This window comes from Hyla sarda, chromosome 2 (assembly GCF_029499605.1).
Source record: "Hyla sarda isolate aHylSar1 chromosome 2, aHylSar1.hap1, whole genome shotgun sequence".
NCBI classification, from domain to species: Eukaryota; Metazoa; Chordata; class Amphibia; order Anura; family Hylidae; genus Hyla; species Hyla sarda.
In genome coordinates, this window is record NC_079190.1 from 98,800,417 (window position 1) to 98,814,699 (window position 14,283).

At 45.3% G+C, this 14,283-nt stretch overlaps 1 protein-coding gene and 1 long non-coding RNA gene across 3 annotated transcripts in view; one reads left to right on the forward strand and one right to left on the reverse strand.

Annotated features, from left to right (window-relative positions):
* Nucleotides 1-14,283, forward strand: part of LOC130358826 (uncharacterized) — a 115,442-nt gene that overhangs the window by 22,916 nt on the left and 78,243 nt on the right. Inside the window, exon 2 of the long non-coding RNA XR_008889657.1 lies at nucleotides 5,699-5,846. This is a non-coding gene — a long non-coding RNA (uncharacterized LOC130358826). The remainder of the gene's footprint in view (nucleotides 1-5,698; nucleotides 5,847-14,283) is intronic.
* LOC130358822 (chymotrypsin-like elastase family member 1) overlaps nucleotides 1-14,283 on the reverse strand; it is a 36,511-nt gene that overhangs the window by 344 nt on the left and 21,884 nt on the right. For both annotated transcript variants that reach the window (XM_056562671.1, XM_056562672.1), the window contains 3 exons: nucleotides 8,431-8,567; nucleotides 5,692-5,837; nucleotides 5,316-5,465 (listed from right to left, as the gene is read on the reverse strand). In XM_056562671.1, coding sequence (XP_056418646.1) covers nucleotides 5,316-5,465; nucleotides 5,692-5,837; nucleotides 8,431-8,567 — 433 coding nt within the window. The remainder of the gene's footprint in view (nucleotides 1-5,315; nucleotides 5,466-5,691; nucleotides 5,838-8,430; nucleotides 8,568-14,283) is intronic.

Here is a 14,283-nt window from a genome sequence, read left to right on the forward strand (position 1 = left end):
CCTCCCCGGAGCGCTCACGGCGCCTTTCTCCCTGCAGCTCCCCGGTCAGCGCTGACCGGGAGCGCTGCCCTGTCATGGCCGTTGGGGATGCGATCCGCACAGCGGGACGCGCCCGCTCGCGAATCGCATCCCAGGTCACTTACCCGTTCCCGTCTCCTGCGGTCATGTGCTGGCGCGCGCGGCTCCGCTCTCTAGGGCGCGCGCGCGCCAGCTCCCTGAGACTTAAAGGGCCAGTGCACCAATGATTGGTGCCTGGCCCAATTAGCTTAATTGGTTCCCATCTGTTTCCTGGCTATATCTAGTCTCCTCCCTTGCACTTCCTTGCCGGATCTTGTTGCCCTAGAGCCTAGTGAAAGCGTTTTTGTGTGTTTATACCCTGTGTACCAGAACTTTGCTATCTCCCCTGACTACGAACCTTGCCGCCTGCCCCCGACCTTCTGCTACGTCCGACTTTGCTTCTGCCTACTCCCTTGTACCTCGCCTATCTTCAGCAGCCAGAGAGGTGAGCCGTTGCTAGTGGATACGACCTGGTCACTACCGCCGCAGCAAGACCATCCCGCTTTGCGGCGGGCTCTGGTGAAAACCAGTAGTGGCTTAGAACCGGTCCACTAGCACGGTCCACGTCATCCCTCTCTGGCACAGAGGATCCACTACCTGCCAGCCGGCATCGTGACAGTAGATCCGGCCATGGATCCCGCTGAAGTTCCTCTGCCTGTTGTCGCCGACCTCCCCACACTGGTCGCCCAGCAAGCCCGACAGATTGCCCAACAAGATCACCAGCTGTCGTACTTGACCACCATGACTCAGCAACTCCAGTCGCAGCTACAGCAGATTCAGTCTCAGCTACAGCAGCAGCAACCATCTCCTCCGCCAGCTCCTGCACCTCTTCCGCAGCGAGTGGCCACTCCTAGCCTCCGCCTGTCTTTGCCGGACAAATTTAATGGGGACTCTAAGTTTTGCCGTGGCTTCCTTTCCCAATGTTCCCTGCATCTGGAGATGATGTCGGATCAGTTTCCTACTGAAAGGTCTAAGGTGGCTTTCGTAGTCAGCCTTCTGTCTGGAAAAGCCCTGTCATGGGCCACACCGCTCTGGGACCGTGATGACCCCGTCACTGCCTCTGTACACTCCTTCTTCTCGGAAATTCGAAGTGTCTTTGAGGAACCTGCCCGAGCCTCTTCTGCTGAGACTGCCCTGCTGAACCTGGTCCAGGGTAATTCCTCCGTTGGCGAGTACGCCATACAATTCCGTACTCTTGCTTCTGAACTTTCCTGGAATAATGAGGCTCTCTGCGCGACCTTTAAAAAAGGCCTATCCAGCAACATTAAAGATGTTCTGGCCGCACGAGAGACTCCTGCTAGCCTGCATGAACTCATTCATCTAGCCACTCGCATTGACATGCGTTTTTCTGAGAGGCATCAAGAGCTCCGCCAGGAAAAAGACTTAGATCTCTGGCCACCTCTCCCACAGTCTCCACTGCAATCTGCGCCTAGGCCTCCCGCCGAGGAGGCCATGCAAGTGGATCGGTCTCGCCTGACCCTGGAAGAGAGGAATCGCCGTAAGGAAGAGAATCTTTGTTTGTACTGTGCCAGTACTGAACATTTTCTGGTGGATTGCCCAATCCGTCCTCCACGTCTGGGAAACGCACGCTCACACTCAGCTCTCGTGGGTGTGGCGTCTCTTGATGCCAAGTCGGCTTCTCCACGTCTAACGGTACCTGTTCGGATTTCCACTTCAGCCAGCTCTCCCCTCTCAGCCGTGGCCTGTCTGGACTCTGGAGCTTCTGGAAATTTTATTCGGGAGTCCTTTGTGAATAAATTCCATATTCCGGTGACCCGTCTTGTCAAGCCACTCCGCATCTCCGCGGTCAACGGAGCCAGGTTGGACTGTACCATACGTTTCCGCACGGAGCCCCTTCTTATGAGCATCGGATCTCATCACGAGAGGATTGAACTTTTGGTCCTCCCCAATTGCACCTCGGAAATTCTCCTTGGACTTCCCTGGCTTCAACTTCATTCCCCAACCCTGGATTGGTCCACTGGGGAGATCAAGAGTTGGGGGTCCTCTTGTGCCAAGAACTGTCTAAAACCGGTTCCCAGTATCCCTTGCCGTAACTCTGTGGTTCCTCCTGTATCCGGTCCCCCTAAGGTCATTAAGGACTCTGCCTGCCACAGGAAATGCCCCTCCCCCCCTCCCAGGCAAGCTTCTGTGTCCCCTCATGGCCCTCGTCCTGGTGTCACACTGCCCCGTGCCAGGTCTCGCCCTCTGCCCTCTCTCCCCATTCCTACTCCTGCGGTTCTGCCTGCCGTTGAGGAATCCCTCCATCCTTTCCCGGTGTCCTCATCCCAGGGGAGGCAGTTACCCGATAAAGAGAAGGGGAGACCTAAGGGGGGGGGTACTGTTACGCCTAGCGCTCCGGGTCCCCGCTCCTCCCCGGAGCGCTCACGGCGCCTTTCTCCCTGCAGCTCCCCGGTCAGCGCTGACCGGGAGCGCTGCCCTGTCATGGCCGTTGGGGATGCGATCCGCACAGCGGGACGCGCCCGCTCGCGAATCGCATCCCAGGTCACTTACCCGTTCCCGTCTCCTGCGGTCATGTGCTGGCGCGCGCGGCTCCGCTCTCTAGGGCGCGCGCGCGCCAGCTCCCTGAGACTTAAAGGGCCAGTGCACCAATGATTGGTGCCTGGCCCAATTAGCTTAATTGGTTCCCATCTGTTTCCTGGCTATATCTAGTCTCCTCCCTTGCACTTCCTTGCCGGATCTTGTTGCCCTAGAGCCTAGTGAAAGCGTTTTTGTGTGTTTATACCCTGTGTACCAGAACTTTGCTATCTCCCCTGACTACGAACCTTGCCGCCTGCCCCCGACCTTCTGCTACGTCCGACTTTGCTTCTGCCTACTCCCTTGTACCTCGCCTATCTTCAGCAGCCAGAGAGGTGAGCCGTTGCTAGTGGATACGACCTGGTCACTACCGCCGCAGCAAGACCATCCCGCTTTGCGGCGGGCTCTGGTGAAAACCAGTAGTGGCTTAGAACCGGTCCACTAGCACGGTCCACGTCATCCCTCTCTGGCACAGAGGATCCACTACCTGCCAGCCGGCATCGTGACAACCCCTCATGACGGGGCGTGATGTCATGATGGGAAGGGCTATGACATCACGAGCTCCCGTCACCAGCTCCAGCGTTCTGAACAGTTTGTTCCAAATGCTGAGCAGCGGAGTACCCCTTTAAGTCTTACATTTATTACAATATCAGATATTTATGTTATGCCAAAAATATTGAAAACTATAATAGAGTTTGAAGAGAATCTGTCAGTTCTATATCACGACCTGAGCTGCAGATATGGGAAGAAAGCTGATAAAACATGATTACCCCTTAGTTGATCGCTCTTTGCTAAGTTATAAATACATGTTTTCTAACTTTACAAACAGCCATCAGCAGACAGGTATCATTTGTTTTATCTTCCTATCAACTATCTATTTTTGCAGCTCTGAGCATATTTAAGTGACAATATCTTTTATGTAATTTTTCAAAGACAGAAAACAGCAGCCTGACTGGTTATCATAGGCAATTATTTTTTCTTTTATGACGAGGGAACAAATTAAAAACCTATGGTCTTTGTGAGCTACAATAAATGGGTTATCTGGGCTTGTAAAATTGATGGCCTATTATTTTTTAAACATTGAAAAGCCTGTGATACTCACATGAATGCCATGGCTTCTTCATACCAATATATATCATATCAATATAATATTTTAAAAGCCTGGATAACCCAATAAAAATAGCACAATGCAACCTTAGGGTTTTACAATGCAAAATGAGGCTACTGGTGACCATGCAACAATCACAAAACGTAATTTTATTTTTGCGTGGAAGGTTGGCCTTGGTCTTGTTGGTCTACTGTGACCTGCAGGCAACCAAAAGTCACTGTGCTGCCTATGCCTAATTCTTCCATGTTTTGTGTGGTTTAAAGGGGTTGTCTCATGAAGAAAACCCCTTTCCATATACCCTATTAGGCTCCACGGAAAATCCCCCCCCCCCCCCCCCATATGAGCTAGAGGAAACACCAACTAACATTTTTCCTCTACATTTTCATTGTGGCTGCTAAATGGTCAGCAACAGCTTTCCCTAGAAGCTGAATTACATGGATTTCTAAAGCTGGACCCTCATCCAGGATTAAAACATGCAAACAAAACATTTGTGATGTCCCAGTACGGGATATAGTCCCTTATAGTACTTAGGCCCTGTCAGGTTGAGTCCCTCTGTGTCCTAGAGGCTCTCCCGCAGTGTCTCCCCCCCATAGTAATATATATATTATGTATAGTGTTATGTATAAAGGACCTTTTAAGGACCTTTGAGTTAGTCATATGATAATGTGTTCACATGATGGGTTTGTTACCCAGAGAGCACCGGGTAACCAGGTGACCTGCAGCTTGACCTACGGGCTTCTGGCTCAGCCCCACTTCATAAGATGGGGAGCCATTGCAATCTCTCTCTTCCACCATTCTGAGATTCTGAGGCACAGTAAAGACCAGACATCTCAGAGCTAGTGCCCAGCACATCTGGAGGCCTCAAGTCTAACCTACAGCCACATGCCAGTAAGTCAAGTCATCTATGTCTGCTGTCACTACCTACAGTCAAGTCTATATTCAAGTCTATAATAGCGTGGCTGTCCTAAATTTGTCAAAGTCACTACAAGTCCCAGCAAGCTGCGAGGTCCTTCTGTGTTACTGGCCACCTCTCTGGGATCCTGGCCTAGCTGTAAAGACTATTTACATCTGTCTAACTCAGTAAAGCTACTGTTAACCCTAACTTGGTCTTGGACTATTATTACCCTGCCTAACTTAGGGATAGCGGTGCTACCGTTTGGGTGGTTACCGGGAAAACCACGCCCTGGCATCACAAACATTTAGGGGTTAATATCATCTGCCCCTGGGCTACAACATCTGCCCCACACACCTAACCTTCACACCCTGTGGATCACCACACATTATTATTATTTTTATTTTTTTTAAACAGCGCCACACCTCAGATATTGTGCAAGATATTGCAACTCATCTTCATTCCCTTCTATAGAAATGACACAAAAACGAGAATAATGGTGGTTCTGTTTATGGCAAAATGCAGCTATATTTTATCTAATCCTGGGAAAGCCCTTTAACTAAAAGAGCAGTTTTCTGCTCTACTGCACAATTCAACTTCTGAGCAGCAAACATATGAGAGTCCTTATAAATTCGGATTGTCACTTTTGTAATGTGAATTATTTTAAAATTACTGCATGTAGCTGTCATATAGAACTTGGAAATGGTAATATACATCACTTACACTGTTAATCCAGGAGATGTAAGAGGAGACCTTGGTAAACACAGATGGTTTCTGGTAGTAGTTGCATCCAAGAGTGGATCCAAAGCTCACAATACCATGAACCTGATACACCCCATTGACTGCACAGTTGAGGGGTCCTCCGGAATCACCCTAAAATGCAGATAAAATAAAATGAACAAAGTCCATTTGATAATACTAGTATCTGCTCTAAAAGACAATATATAGTATTTAGCAGAATAAATAACCATTAGCTAAGTTGCATCCAATGTAATTCATGTATTTCATCTAATGCTTGGAATTAGGAAAAGATTTGACATTTATGGGTGACAATGACATTAACTTTGTATTCTGTGAAAGGTAAGAAGATATAACTTACATTGCAGGAAGACTTGACTCCATCTCCACCAGCGCAAATCATGGAGGTCTTGACAGAGCTGCCCCACCAGTTACTGAGAGAGCAGGTTGAGTGGGCAACTACAGGCAGAGTGACTTGCTGGAGAATAGAGGCAAGAGATCCACCGGCTGCAAAAGGTAGGTTTATTATATGGCAGAGACTATATATACATATACTTGCCATGTTATGCTACATCATATACATGAGAATGGGGGGCTCATCCAACCTGTAAATTGGGGTGCTATTAGATGCAAAAATACAATACATAAAAAGAAAACATCAGAAAAGCATATTTGGGTGTGCATTGTCTATGGTGCTTTTCTGTTTTTTTTTTTTTTTCTTTTTATGTATGTTATACTACATAACTGGGATCTGCAACCACCTTGCCTTTATTTGTAGCATAACTATTTCATGATTACAGGGGACAGTTATTTTCTGACATTGTATAAAATTCACTTGTTAGTCTATATTGCACAACACTTAGCTTTGACAAGCTTTGAAATGAAAGAATAGTGATAGCCGCAGGCAGACAACTTACTTGGAAAGAACTGGAAAAATGAACTGTTGTTTTAGAAAATGTAGATGTCTGATCCCCATAGGGAAAGATTCAATGTACACATGCCAGCATTGCTGCTTACTGTCTAGCCACAAGTAGGTAAGCAATAATTATGTGCATCACAACTTAGGGCTAGTTCACATCTACATTAGAAGCTCCGTTTGCATAATTTGTTCAAATGTTTCTATTTACCTATTGTAATTTTGTACATTTAAATGGGGGCTGCCATCTTGCTTGAGCTGTTTTAACAGCATTTCGTTATATGCTTTAAAGAAGGACCCATGGACGCCGCAACGCCCCCGCCTATAGACACGTCCCCGTCTTCGGAAGCCCGGAGGTTTCCGTAACTTCAGATGCAGCTACGCATAGAATGCAGGCTGCTGCAGGGAGATCGCAGGGGGTCCCAGCGGCGGGCCCCCCGCGATCAGACATCTTATCACCTATCCTTTCGATAGGGGATAAGATGTTTTTGCCCGGAATGCCCCATTAAGTTACAGGACGATAGTGATGAGCGGCATTGCCCATATTCGAATTCGCGATATTTTGCGAATATATAGACGAATATTCATCGTATATTTGCATATTCGCGTATTCGAGGAAGAAAACAGTGAGGGGGTGGGCAACTTTACTATTAGTTGCTAGGGATGTTGTTGATAACCTCTGACAAGTGTATGTGCATCATTCTCATTGGCCCACAAGTGAAAAGAAGGAATATGCGAATATTCACTAGTGATGAGCGGCATAGGCCATATTCGAATTCGCAATATTTTGCGAATATATGGACAAATATTCGTCATATATTCACGAAATTTGCATATTCGTTATATTCTTTTTTTTGCGCATATGCGAAAATATATGTGCATATTCGCGAATATTGAGCCCTCCCTTCTTTAATCGTATAGGGAACTATGCTGGTGCATTAACTCTCATTAATCTCACAGCATGTAAAACAGTAAACTAAGCAGGACTGTCTCGGCAGCACTGAGGATGGGAGACCACCACGGGTTTGAGTCCCAGGGTGGGACAGAGTGTTACAGTGTTGTGGTTAAACTTTACTGGAAACGCTGCTGAGTTGCCTATAGCAACCAATCAGATTGCTTCTTTCATTTTTCACAAGGCCTCTGCAAAATGAAAGAAGCGATCTGATTGGTTGCTATGGGCAACTCAGAAACTTTTCCATGTGGTGAACCCCTTATTTCACCACAGCTGTACAGATAAAAACTTCCTTTAAAGAGTACCTGTCACCAAACTAAACTTTTAATATATTGTCCCTTATGTAATTATAAGACACTTTGCTATTTACTTAAAATTCTCAACCTTTTTTTTTTTTATGTGATTGAAAAAATGGCCACTAGGTGGTTCTGTTCTGTTCCCTGCACAAGTCAAACAGTTTAGTTTAGTCTCCTGGCTAAGCAAAAGACCAAACTCAGGATGTGCATGTGGGCCATGGCGAGGCACAGCTCTCGCAGGTTTCAGTGATGTCGTGCCTGCTGGTCAACGCCCACTTTCTCCTGCCAGGAACTCACACAATGTGAGCAAGGGGAAAAGAGCTCATTAAAGCTCGGCAATTTTTTTTTTTTAAGGGCGGGAGGGGTGTTAGGAGTAGGTAGGGAATATAATCTGAGTTAGTTTAGAAAATATGGTTTGATGACAGGTACTCTTTAGAATATTTTAACAGTACAGTAGCTTAGAGCTAAAAACTGGCATACATACCTTTTACTGTGTATTTTAGACAATTTTTCTGCTTCACTTTACAAGGGTGCGTGACTCATTGGCAGAGTAGTGTGGCCTTGTAGAATGGAGCATGGCCTAAGATGTCACACAGTGCTCCATAATTGCACCAACATTTTGGCAGAACATTCTGGCATAAATTAAGCTAGCCGATAGATGGGGTAAAGTTAGACAAACTTGCCTAAACATGCACTAAATTAATCAAACAGCCTGAGCCCCTGTCAAAAATAAGGTGCATTCTTATAACTGTCTAGTTTAAAGGGGTACTACTGTGCTGACAACTCATCCCCTATCTAAAGGATAGGGTATATGTTGCCTGATGATGATATGGGCAACTGGCCAACTTTTCCCCGATACAAGAATCTACCCTTTTGTATTTGACAGTTTTAGTAAAGCTGCCCGACTGTCTGAGATATTCTACTGGGAGATCTTACTTCTGGTTCTTCCCCATCCAGTTACCACACAGTTGTAGTTGTGGGCCAGGGTAGCTCCACTTGCTGGCAGTGTAGCCAGTTTCACAGCACTGTTCAGGGAAGCACTGGAGGCCAGCCACAGGATAGCAATATCATATCTGTATAGAGAGAGAACAGAAACATTCCTAGTGCTCTAGTATTTCTAAAAGTTCTAGTAACATTAACCCCTTAACGACATAAGACGTAAATGTACGTCCTGGTGCCCTGGTACGTAAGGCACCAGGATGTACATTTACGTCCTATACGTGACTGCAAGTGAAAGGAGGTAGGATATAGCTTTTAAAGTAAAGAGACTACAACTCCCAGCATGCCCAGGCATGCTTGAAGTTGTAGTTTTGCATATTTTACAGTGAAGGGACCACAACTCCCAGCATTCTTAGACAGCAAAAGGCTGTCCAGGCAGGATGGGAGTTGTAGTTTTACACAGGTATAAAGTAGTCAGCGCAGCGTTAGTGTAGTTTTACAGAGGTGTAGTGTAGTTAGCGTAGCGTAGTGTTAGTGCAGTTTTAGCCTAGTTAGCTTAGCTAGTTTACCTAGTTAGTTTTAGCGCAGTTTTAGCCTAGTTAGCATAGCGTAGTGTTAGTGCAGCTTTAGCCTAGTTAGCGTAGTGTTAGCACAGTTTTACAGTAGTTAGCATAGTGTAGTGTTAGCGCAGTTCTAGCGTAGTTAGCATAGCGTAATGTTAGCGCAGTTTTAGCATAGTTAGCGTAGCATAAGCGCAGTTTTAGCATAGTTAGCGTAGCGTAGTGTTAGCGCAGTTTTAGCATAGTTAGCGTAGCATGTGTTAGCGCAGTTCTAGCGTAGTTAGTGTAGCATAGTGTTAGCGCGGTTTTAACATGGTTAGCGTGGCATAGTGTTAGCGCAGTTTTAGCATAATTAGTGTAATGTTAGCACAGTTTTAGCATAGTTAGCGTAGCGTAGTGTTACCACGTTTTTAATGTAGTTAGCGTAGCGTAGTGTTAGCGCGGTTTTAGCGTAGTTAGCATAGCGTAATGTTAGCGCAGTTTTACACAGGTGTAGTGTAGTTATCGTAGTGGCATAGTGTTAGTGTAGTTTTACACATGTGTAGCGTAGTTAGGGTACTGTTAGCACAGTTTTACACAGGTGTGGCCTAGTTAGTGTAGCATAGTGTAAGCACAATTATACACAGGTGTAGTATAGCTAACTTAGTTTTACAGGCAGATAAAGCGTAGTTTAGAGAGTGTAGTGGGGGTGTAGCTTAGCTTAGTCATACAGTGAAAGGGCTACAACTCCTAGCATGCCCAGACAGCCAAAGGCTGTCCAGGCAGGATGGGAGTTGTAGTTTTGCAAAAGTAGCAGAGGAAATTGCACTCTGCTACGTTAATGTAGCAGAGGCAATTGTGCTCTGCTACCTTAACATAGCAGAGGCGAGTACGTTCTTGTACGTTAAAGTAGCAGAGGCAGTTGCACTCTGCTACGCTAGTGCTCTAGTATTTCTTAAAGTTCTAGTAACATTAACCCCTTAACGACATAAGACGTAAATGTACGTCCTGGTGCCCTGGTACGTAAGGCACCAGGATGTACATTTACGTCCTATACATGACCGCAAGTGAAAGGAGGTAAGTTATAGGTTTTAAAGTAAAGAGACTACAACTCCCAGCATGCCCAGGCATGCTTGAAGTTGTAGTTTTGCATATTTTACAGTGAAGGGACCACAACTCCCAGCATTCTTAGACAGCAAAAGGCTGTCCAGGCAGGATGGGAGTTGTAGTTTTACACAGGTATAAAGTAGTTAGCGCAGCGTAGTGTTAGCACAGTTTTAGCGTAGTGTTAGAGCAGTTTTAGCGTAGTTAGTGTATCATAGTGTTAGCGCAGTTTTCGCATAGCTAGCGTAGCGTAGTGTTAGCGCAGTGTTAGTGTAGTTTTACAGAGGTGTAGTGTAGTTAGCGTAGCGTAGTGTTAGTGCAGTTTTAGCCTAGTTAGCTTAGTGTATTGTTAGCGCAGTTTAGGGTATTTAGTATAGTGTAGTGTTAGCGCAGTTTTAGCCTAGTTAGCACAGCGTAGTGTTAGTGTAGTTTTAGCCTAGTTAGCATAGTGTAGTGTTAGCACAGTTTTAGAGTAGTTAGCATAGTTTAGTGTTAGCGCAGTTCTTGCGTAGTTAGCATAGCTTAGTGTTAGCGCAGTTTAGCATAGTTAGCGTAGCATAAGCACAGTTTTAGCATAGTTAGCATAGCATAGTGTTAGCGCAGTTTTAGCATAGTTAGCGTAGCATAGTGTTAGCACAGTTTTTGCGTAGTTAGTGTAGCATAGTGTTAGCGCAGTTTTAACATGGTTAGCGTGGCATAGTGTTAGTGCAGTTTTAGCATAGTTAGCATAGCTTAGTGTTAGCGCAGTTTAGCATAGTTAGCGTAGCATAAGCGCAGTTTTAGCATAGTTAGCGTAGCGTAGTGTTAGCGCAGTTTTAGCATAGTTAGCGTAGCATAGTGTTAGCGCAGTTCTAGCGTAGTTAGTGTAGCATAGTGTTAGCGCGGTTTTAACATGGTTAGCATGGCATAGTGTTAGTGCAGTTTTAGCGTAGTTAGCGTAATGTTAGCACAGTTTTAGCATATTTAGCGTATCGTAGTGTCACACCGTTTTTAATGTAGTTAGCATAGCGTAGTGTTAGCGTGGTTTTAGCGTAGTTAGCATAGCGTAATGTTAGCGCAGTTTTACACAGGTGTAGTGTAGTTATCGTAGTGGCATAGTGTTAGTGTAGTTTTACACATGTGTAGCGTAGTTAGCGTACTGTTAGCACAGTTTTACACAGGTGTGGCGTAGTTAGTGTAGCGTAGTATAAGCACAATTTTACACAGGTGTAGTATAGCTAACTTAGTTTTACAGGCAGATAAAGCGTAGTTTAGAGCGTGTAGTGGGGTGTAGCTTAGCTTAGTCATACAGTGAAAGGGCTACAATCCCTAGCATGGCCAGACAGCCAAAGGCTGTCCAGGCAGGATGGGAGTTGTAGTTTTGCAAAAGTAGCAGAGGAAATTGCACTCTGCTTCATTAAAGTAGCAGAAGCAATTGTGCTCTGCTACCTTAACATAGCAGAGGCGAGTACGTTCTTGTACGTTAAAGTAGCAAAGGCAATTGCACTATGCTACCCTAATGCAGAGGGGAGTGCGCCCTGAGCTGCGCAAGTTAGTTCATTAGGGGTATACAGCCATCTATATAGATGGCTGTATGCGGTGATCAGAAGGCCACCTACCCACCTCCGTTCCTGCTCCGTCACTAGACGTGGAAGAGCACAAAAAGATGACGGAGCTGGAACGGGGTGGTAAGTTAGGCTCTCCAGGGGAAGAACCCCCAAAAATGAATGAACCCATTTTATTGTGTTTTTCTTCTCTTCTCGTTTCAGATATGTGAATGCGGAGGACTACTTCGGATTCGGTGGCTACGACGATGACCTGCATTTTATATTTTGTTTTGTATTAATAAAATGGTTAAGGAGGGCTGTGGGGGAGTGTTTTTCCTAATGGCAATGTTTTAACTTGTGTGTGTGTTTATTTTTTATTACTCTACAGGCTTAGTAGTGGAAGCAGTCTTATAGATGGAGTCCATTACTAAGCCGGGGTTAGCGTTAGCCCCAAAAACAACTAGCACTAACCCCCAATTATTACCCTTGTACCCACTGCCACAGGGGTACTGGGAAGAGCCGATACCAACAGGCCCAGAGCGCCAAATATGGTGCTCTTGGGCCTAGGCGGTAACAAGGTGGGGTTATTTAGGCTGGGGAGGTCTGGTAACAATGGTCCTCCCCCACCCTGGTAACGTCAGGCTGTTGCTGTTTGATTGGTATCTGGCTGAAAATGAAAAGATGGGGAACCACACACGTTTTGTTTTATTTATTTAGTGTGTGTGGTTCCCCGTCTTTTCATTTTCAGACACATACCAACCACACAACAGCCTGACATTACCAGGGTGGGCGAGGAACATTGTTACCAGACCTCCCCAGACTAAATAACGCCAGCCTGTTACCACCTAGGCCCAAGAGTGCCATATTTTTGCGCTCAGGGACTGTTGGTATCAGCTATTCCCGGTACCCCTGCGGCAGTGGGTACCAGGGTAATAATTGGCGGTTAGTGCTAGCTGTTTTTGGGGCTAACGCTAAGGCCCGGCTTAGTGATGGACTCCATTTATAAGACGACTTCCACTACTAAGACTGTAAAGTAAGAAAAAACACACAAGTTAAAACATTTTTGTTAGGAAAAACAGCCCTCGTTAACCATTTTATGAATATAAATAGTCCACATAGTATACATAGTCCTCCGCATTCACGTATCTGAAACGAGAAGAGAAGAAAAACACAAAAAAATGGGTTAGTAAATTATTGTGGGTTGTTCACCTGGAAAGCTTAACTTATCACCCCCATCCCAGCTCTGTAATCTTCCTGTGTTGCTCTACGTCTAGTGACAGAGCAGGAACGGATGTGGGTAGGTGGCCTTCTGATCACCATATACAGCCATCTATATAGATGGCTTTGTACCCCTAATGAACTAACTAGCGCAGCTCAGGGCACACTCGCCTCTGCTACATTAACGTATACAAGGATACAAGGACATACTCGCCTCTTCTATGTTTAAGGGGTTATCCAGGAAAAAACTTTTTTTCATATATCAACTGGCTAAAGAACGTTAAACAGATTAATATTTTACTTCTATTAAACATCTTAATCCTTTCAATACTTATGAGCTGCTGAAGTTGAGTTGTTCTTTTCTCTCTAAGTGCTTTCTGATGACACCTGTCTCGGGAACTGTCCAAAGTAGAAGCAAATACCCATAGCAAACCTCTTCTACTCTGTGCAGTTCCCGAGACAAGCAGAGATGTCAGCAGAGAGTACTGTTGCCAGACAGAAAAGAACAACTCAACTTCAGCAGCTGATAATTATTGGAAGGATTAAGATTTTTTTTATAAAAGTAATTTACAAATCTGTTTAACTTTCTGGAGCCAGTTGATATATATATAGAGAGAAACAAAAATCCCCCTGGAATACCCTTTTAACGTAGCAAAGCACAATGGCCTCTACGCTACGCTAACCACGCTAAAGCTGCGCTAACACTAAGCTATGGTAACTACGCTAAATCTGTGCTAACACTACACTAAGCTAAATGTGCTAAAACTGCACTAACACTACACTACGCTTACTACTGGGAAGTGGCAGATAAGGTTCAACTCTGTTAAATGTAAGGTTATGCACATGGGGAAGAAAAATCCAGGCTGGGGTTATGTATTAAATGGGAGAACACTTGGGACAACTGACATGGAAAAGGATTTAGGAGTCTTAGTTAATAGTAAATTTAGCTGTAGTTACCAGTGTCGGACAGCTGCTGTCAAGGAAAAGAAATCATGGGGTGAATTAATAGGGGCATAGATGCCCACGACAAGGAAATAATTCTACCGCTGTACAAATCATTAATCAGACCACTCATAGAATACTGTGTACAGTACTGGGCACCAGTGTACAAGAAAGATATAGTGGAGCTGGAGAGGGTTCAAAGACGGGCAACCAGGGTAATGCGAGGAATGGGAGGACTACAGTACCCAGAAAGATTATCAGAATTAGGGTTCTTTCGTTTAGAAAAAAGAAGGCTTAGGGGAGACCTAATAACTATGTATAAATATATCGGGGGACCGTACAGAGATCTCTCCCATGATCTATTTATACCCAGGACTGTATCTATAACAAGGGGGCATCCTCTACGTTTAGAGGAAAGAAGGTTTCTACACCAGCACCGATGGGGATTCTTTACTGTAAGGGTATGTTCACACTGAGGAATTCACAAGGAATAATTTTGGTCAGGAAATTGTTGCCTTCTG